This window comes from Corvus kubaryi, unplaced genomic scaffold (genome assembly GCF_017639235.1).
Source record: "Corvus kubaryi isolate FWS band 111438036 unplaced genomic scaffold, C.kubaryi_AGA036_p1.0 37341, whole genome shotgun sequence".
Classification (NCBI taxonomy): Eukaryota; Metazoa; Chordata; class Aves; order Passeriformes; family Corvidae; genus Corvus; species Corvus kubaryi.
The window spans coordinates 794,651-801,893 of NW_024581112.1; the positions used below are offsets into that span (position 1 = coordinate 794,651).

At 65.2% G+C, this 7,243-nt stretch overlaps 1 protein-coding gene across 1 annotated transcript; it reads left to right on the forward strand.

Annotated features, from left to right (window-relative positions):
• The first annotated feature begins 1,800 nt into the window (after window positions 1–1,800).
• On the forward strand, window positions 1,801–6,787 carry PHOX2A (paired like homeobox 2A). The gene is made up of 3 exons (XM_042031455.1): window positions 1,801–2,047; window positions 4,144–4,331; window positions 5,270–6,787. Exons 1-3 carry the CDS (start codon window positions 1,840–1,842, stop codon window positions 5,696–5,698), a joined length of 825 nt encoding a protein of 274 aa, XP_041887389.1. The 5' UTR covers window positions 1,801–1,839; the 3' UTR covers window positions 5,699–6,787.
• Window positions 6,788–7,243: the final 456 nt, after the last annotated feature.

Genomic DNA, 7,243 nt, shown 5'->3' on the forward strand with positions numbered 1-7,243 from the left:
CCCATTCGGCAGCACTGGGGACAGCTGGGCACTCTGCTGCCAGCACCCATCTCCCTTCATCCACCACAATCCGCAGGGATCATCCACATCCCACGGGAGCCGCGGGGATGCAGGACAGTTCCCTGGCCGTACCCCTCGTCCCACTCCCCTCCGCGTTCCCCTCCCTCTGCTCTCCCCCCTGCATCTCTCTCCTCCTCCTCGCCCTCCCGGCTCCCCCCGGCTCTGGGTAGCACCAGCAGCTCCTTGCGTGGCAGATTGCTGCCTAATTAGTTTAGAGGGAAAACTTAATTGAATTAACTTTTCACAGCTCCAGCAGCCCGACAGTGGGGCCTCGCTCCGCGCCAGCCCCACGCCCTGATCGAATTAACTTGTTTAGCAACCTGTCCGCTCGGCCGCGCAGCTGGGGTGGGCGCGGGGGGGGAGGCACCACCAGCACCCACCGGGGGCTCGGGCGGGGGAGCGGAGACAGAGATGACCAGCCAGGGGCGGGGGGGGCTGTTCCCAGGGAACGGAGTCCAGGAGAGAGCAGGACCCTTTGTGGCTTGAGACGTGGGGCAGAATGCGGGATGGGCATGGGGCAGGCCATAGGGCAGGACAGATGGCAGGGCACGGGCCAAGAGACACGGCAGGACATGGGGCAAGATGTGGGGCAGGACACAAGACAGGATATGGGATAAAACACAGGGCAAGACACGGGGCAGGATGCACAGCAGAAAATGGGGAAGGACACAGGTTAGGACAGGAGATGGGACAGAATATAGGGTAGAAGGTGGGACAGGGTGCGGAGTTGGATAAAGGGCAGGACAGGTTCGAACCGATCCCACAGGACGCAGCCAGAGTTCGTTCTTCCCCCGCCCCCCCGGCCTCCTGGGGGGCCCAAAGCCCTTCATTGGACACAATTAGACTTCTAAATCCTCTTTGGTGAAAGTGTTTGTCTTGAAAATGTCCCAAATCCCGCCAAATCCTCCCCAAATCCTCCCGCATCCCCCCTCCCCGCATCCCCCTCTGCTGCCGCTGAAAGGGGCGAAAGCCTTTTCCTTGGTCCCTGCAGGGGGCTGGGGGGATGGGGTGCTTTGAAATTCATCCGGGCTGAAAACTGGGGAGTGGGATTGCAAAGGCCAGAGCCCCTCTAGGAGAGAGGGGTGGGACTGAGTACCCCTCCAAAGCCTCCTGCTCTCCGCATGCACGCGGGGACAGTGGAGGACACCCAGGGATGGGGTCTGGTGGCGTTGCTGCCCTCCTGCCCCTGGGATGCTCAGTCCCAGAGGCATGGCATGGCGACAGGGATGGAGATAGGGATCAGGATGGAGATGCATGTGGGATGGAATGACATGGGATGGGGACAGAGACGGGACTGGGATGGGGACAGGGACAGGACTGGGATGGGATGGGGATGGGGATGGGGATGGGGATAGGATGGTGATGGCGTTGGGGACAGGGATGAAACAGACGGATGGGGACACGGGGGGAAGGTCCGAGCGCTGGTCCCAGAGCGGGCCTGCCGAGTGCTGCTCCGGGGGGTGCCCAGGGGCCGCTCCCCCTCCCCGCCCCGAAGTGGCGGCTGCCGGAGTCGGCCCGAGGTGGGGGGTGCGTGCGCCCACGAAGGGTTAAGGGGGGCGGGGGGCTGCGGGGAGGGGGGGTGTCGGCTCCGCCCGCTCCCGCCGTCCCCGGGAGATATTGTCATGCAAAAGCCCCCGGCGAGCGCAGCCTTTGTCCGCGCTCCCCCCGCCGGTATATTAACGGGCCGGGGCGGCGGCGGCGGCGGGGGCGGGCGGGGGCCCGGCGGGCAGGAGGCGGCGGGGACGGGCGGGCGGCAGCCGGGGCCGCACCGGACTCGCCATGGACTACTCCTACCTCAACTCCTACGAGTCCTGCGTGGCCGCCATGGAGGCGAGCTACGAGTTCAGCCCCTGCAGCCAGGCGGGCTCCTTCCAGTACAGCCCCATGCGGGGGGGCTTCGGGCCCGCGCCCGCCTGCGCCCCCCTCGCCTCCGCCAGCTGCGCCCTGGGCGCCCTCCGCGACCACCAGCCCTCGCCCTACTCGGCAGGTAAGGGAGAGGGACCCGCCGGGAGCCACCAGGGACATCCCCCGGTTCCCTGGACGGGCGTGAGGGAGCGGCCGCGCCGTCGGGGCTGGCAGGGATCGGAACTGGCGGGGACCCGAGCTGCCGGGGCTCGGGACCGGCGGCTGCCGTCGATGTCAGGGCTCGGTGCCATCGGTTGCCGGAGCCGTCGGTCTCCCGTACCGTCCGTCAGTGCTCGGTGCCGTCGGTGCCCGATACTGTCGGTTCCCGGAGCCGCCGCTGCCCTGTACTGCAGGACTCGATGCCGACGGTGCCCATTACTGCCGGTTCCCGGTAGCGCCGGTGCCCGATCCCACCAATTCCCGGTACCGTTGTTGCCCAGTACCGTCAATGCTTGGTGCTGTCGGTGCCCGATACCATCGGCTCCCGGTGCCGCTGGTACCCGGCACTGTCAGGATTCGTAGCCATCGATTCCAGGTACCGTTGGCGACCGATATCATCGGTTCCCGGTGCCCCCAGTGCCCGACACCGTTAGTGCTCGATGCCGCCTATTCCCGCAACCGTCTGTTCTCGGTGCCGCCAGTGCCCGTTCCTGCAAGGTCCCGGTACTGTCGGCTCTCGGTACCATGAGTGCACGCTGCCACTAGTGCCCGGTGCTGCCCGTTCCCGTTGCCGCCGGTGCTCGGCACTCTCAGGCTCGATGCCGTCGGTAACGGCTGCTGTCGGTCCTCGGTGCCGTCAGTTCCCCATGACATCGATTCCCGGTGCTACCGATTCCTGGCATTGTTGGTGCTCGGTCCCGCCGGTTCCCGGTGCTGCCGGTGCCCGCAGCCCAGGCTGGCCCTGCCTGGCTCGGTCCCCACCGCCCCCCGTCCCGGCTCTCCCTGCTCGCCTCCGCCGGTGGGGATGAACCCTCCCAAGCACGGCCGCGGATCGCCGGGGATCCCTGGAGCGGTGGTGGCCCCAGAACGGGGCTGGGGGAAGGTCCTCGCCGCTGGGACCCCGCTCCCCGCTCCGCATTCGTTGCCACCGCCGAGGCGCTGCCTGTGGTTGCGCCGACAACGAAGGAGCCGCCGATTGGTACCGGCGGCCCCATCCGTGCCGGCACCGCATTGCCCCCCCAGCCCCGCTCCTGCCCCGAGGCCCCGCGTCCCGCCGGCAACGAACGAAAGGGACCGGAGGCGCAGCGGGGGCAGCGATCCAGCCCTGCCTTCGTTCTACCCGCCCTGCCCGGTTCATCCTGCCCGGTTCATCCTGCCCGGTCCATCCCCTGATTCATCCTGCCCGGTTCACCCCAGCCCAGTTCACCCCAGCCCAGTTCATCCTTCCTGATTCATCTGTCCTTGGCCGGTTCCTCTGCCCAGTGCATCCCCTACCCGTTTATTCCCGGTCTGTTTCTTCCCAGGCGATCCTTGCCCAATCCTTCCCTGACCCGTCCTTCTCTTCTCGGTGCATCCCTTCTCAGTTCCCCCCTACCCAGTTAATCCTCCCCGGTTCATTTATTCCTGGCCAGTGTCCCCTGCCCAGTCCGTCCCTTCCCAGTTCATCCCTTCCCAGTTCATCTGTGCCCGATCCATCCCTGTTCAGTCCATCCTTGAGCTGTGCATTCCTTCCCAGTTCACCACTGCCGAGTTAATCCTCCCCGGTTCATCTATCCCTGGCCAGTGTCACCTGCCCGGTCCATCCCTTCCCGTTCATCCCTTCCCAGTCCATTCCTTCCCAATTCATCCCTTCTCAATTCATCCCTGCTCAACTCATCCCTGCCCGATCCATCCCTGCCCCGTCTTTCCCTTCCCGGTGCATCCCTTCTCAGTTCACCCCTACCCAGTTCATCCTCCCCGATTCGTCTATCCCTGGCCAGTGTCGCCTGCCCAGTCCATCCGTTCCCAGTCCACCCGTTCCCAGTCCATCCCTTCCCGGTTCATCCCTGCTCAATTCATCCCTGCCCGACCCATCTCTGCCTAGTGTCTCATGCCTGGTGCATCCTTTCCTGGTCCCTTTCTTCCGAGTCCATCCCTTCCTGGTCCATCCCTGCCTGATGCCCCCTGCCCGGTGTGCCCCAGTGTCCACCACAGCCCTCCCACTGTACCGGCCGCACTGACTTCCCGTTTCTCTCCCAGTTCCCTACAAATTCTTCTCGGACCCGTCGGGGATCAACGAGAAGCGGAAGCAGCGGCGGATCCGGACAACGTTCACCAGCTCCCAGCTGAAGGAGCTGGAGAGGGTGTTTGCCGAGACCCACTACCCCGACATCTACACCCGCGAGGAGCTGGCCCTCAAGATCGACCTCACCGAGGCCCGGGTGCAGGTCAGTTCCGGGGAGGGAGGAGGGGGTGGGGGGTTGGGGATGGAGGTGCGGGGCTCTGATCCCACCAGAGCGGGGATCCTGACCATGGGACGCTGCTGCTCTGCTCCCTGCATTGGGAGGGGGCACAGGAAGGGACTCGGCCTTGGCACCACCGCAGTCAGGGGGACATACTGTCGACACAGCCCTGCTCTGCTGGGAGCTCGGGGGACAGCCTGGCTCCCAGTAGTGTGCAGGCATTGGTTCATGCCACAGCACTGTCACTGTCATCAATGATTTAGTCCAGTCCCAAACACCTTGAGGTTGGTGAGAGTCCATGGAGGACAGAGAGTGGCCCTTTGTGGGTGCAGATGTCCCCTGCATCAGTGCAGATTTCTCTTGTGGGATGCAGACACCCCGTGTAGGTGCAGATTCTCCTTTGTGAGTGCAGACACCCTGTGTCAAAGGAGAACCCTCTCTGTGGGATCCCCCCCTGTGTCAGTGCAGACCCCCCTTCGTGGCTGCAGACCCCCCTCGGTGGGTGCAGACACCCCCTTTGTCAGAACACCTGTCCCCATAGGAATGTAGGGACCCACAGGAGTGGGGGTCTTGGCCCCCTCCCTCCCAGGGGGAATGGTGAGTGAAGCAGACCCCACTGTTGGCACCATGGGGATCTGGGGGGTGCAGGCTGTGGGGGTGGGCTCTGACCCCACGAGGTGCAGGTGTGGGTGCAGTGTGAGGATGTCCTCTCCCCATTTCCCTCCTCTGCCAAACACCAGAGCACACGCCTGTGCCCGGCGTCAGCCTCACAAATCCACATTATTGTGGATACATGGATCCCTCTGGTGATGTGGAAGACATTTCCCCCGAGGGAATGGAGGGTTGTGGGGGGGACCCCGGAGCCTGGGAGGGCTCCCAGGGACCATGGCAAGGGGTGCTCCCATCCCCTCCATCCCCTCCAGGTGTGGTTCCAGAACCGTCGGGCCAAATTCCGCAAGCAGGAGCGTGCGGCCAATGCCAAGGGTGCCAGTGGCACCGGCAGCACCGGGAAGAAGTCGGAGCCGCGCTCCTCCTCAGAAGACGACGAATCCAAGGAATCCAACTGCAGCCCGACTCCAGACAGCACGGCGTCCCTGCCCGCTGCTGCCATCGGCAGCCCCGGCGGCAGCCTGAGCCCCAGCCCTGGCGCGGGGGCACCCCTGGGACCCGGCCATGCCCCCCAGCCCCTCAAGGCACCCCTCTGGGCAGGGGTGGGGGGCGGCAGCGGTGCCCCCAACACGGCCGAGCTGCTGAAGGCCTGGCAGCCCACCGAGGCTGTGCCGGGACCCTTCTCCGGCGTCCTCTCCTCCTTCCATCGGAAACCAAACGGCATCAAGACAAACCTCTTCTGATCGCTGAATCGCCGGATCCAGCTGCCCCCCAACCCCCCCTCGGCCCCCACCCTGCACCCTCCACCCACCGCCCCCACCACGGACCCAGCCACGATGCTTCAGCAAACGGGGAGAGGGAGCAGGGACCGCCCCCGCCACCTCCCGGACCCTGCGCTGATGGGACGGACCCGGAGTGGGGGCAGCTCCCACCGCCACCGATGGGTGCTGCGGGACCATGGGGTGCCAGGCGGGGGGCACCACCCCCACGCTCAGCCAGCGTGCCCCTGGCAGAGCCTTCGGGTTTGGGGGCTCCCGGCGCACTCCAGGTTTGGGGGTAGATGCGGGGCTCCCCACAGCACTGCGGGTGCTCCAGCATCGCCCCAGGAGACCCCCCCCCCTCAATGGGCTGTGCCGCTGGGCTGGGGGCGAGGAAGCACTTTATGGGGGGGCTCTGGGGGCCACGGGGTGCGCAGTGCCGGGGAGTCCGGCACGGAGACGCTCCTTGGGGTGGGGAGGAGTTGATTTCCCCCAGATCCTGCCTGCTGACATGGATTCCCCCCCAGCAGCACCCTGGCGGGAAGAAGACACACCCCCCCACCCCCTTCCCCCCCCGAAGACTTTGGGGAGTAAACGCAGGGCTGGGAGGTTCAGCACTCACCTGCATTGCTGCAGGCATTGCCAATGGGGACGGGGCACCAAAACTGCTGGGGGTGAGGTGGCCTCCCTGAGGGGGCTGTTGTGAGATGGACCACCCGGAGCAGCCAGTGGGATGTCTCGGAGTAGCCACGACCCCTTGCCAGCAGCAGGCTGGTGGGAGCTCGGGTGCAGCTGGGACCCCCCCGCCCATCCCCGCCCAAAGTGTCCCCGAGGGGCGGTGGTGCTGGTGGGCCCCTCGTGCCCAGCCACCCACTACACTGGTGCTGCCATGCTGGTGGGCTTCATGGTGAGGATGCTGGCAGCCCACCCACGTGTCCCTGTTCCCCCTGTATCCCTCCCAGTCCCCCCCGAGGTGGGTTCCCCACTTTTTTTTGTTTTTTAACCATTCTGTAATTTATTACCCACATTTGCAAATGCCACCAATCCAAATTAAACTTAATTTATTGACGCTGCTGCTGGCCCTCAGCCCTTGCTGCACCCCACCCCCACCTAGGGCTGCAGGGGTGGGGGTGCTGCATAGTCCCCACCCCTAAACCCTCTGAAACCCACCAGAACCCCCCAGGTGATGCCACAGACCCCCAGCACCTTAGGGATTATTTTGGCTGCTCCCCACTTGAAGACCCCAAGCAGCTGCAGGAAGGTGAGGGGGCACCCCATGGGAAACCCCCTCAAGTGGGGTGAGGAGAGGGATGCCCCACACAGGCCCCTGGCCTCTAAAGACCTTTTGGGCGGTGATGATGAACAAGGTCTTGGGGGCATTGGGATGGGGACAAGAAGCATGCGAGGCTATTGGGGGAGCAGTCTGAGGTACACAAGGTGGGCAAGGAGACAAAGGACCTGGTCCCCACCTTGCTGGGACCAGTACAGCCAGCTGGGGAGGGTCACAGATCATGCTGGGACGCAGTTCTT

What these genes read in the sequence shown, in the direction of transcription:
- PHOX2A (XM_042031455.1), top strand. Translation starts at nt 1,840, where the DNA reads ATGGACTACTCCTACCTCAACTCCTACGAGTCCTGCGTGGCCGCCATG. An exon ending in GCCCTCGCCCTACTCGGCAG is followed by an intron (nt 2,048 to 4,143) that starts GTAAGGGAGAGG and finishes TTTCTCTCCCAG; the next exon opens with TTCCCTACAAATTCTTCTCG. An exon ending in TCACCGAGGCCCGGGTGCAG is followed by an intron (nt 4,332 to 5,269) that starts GTCAGTTCCGGG and finishes CATCCCCTCCAG; the next exon opens with GTGTGGTTCCAGAACCGTCG.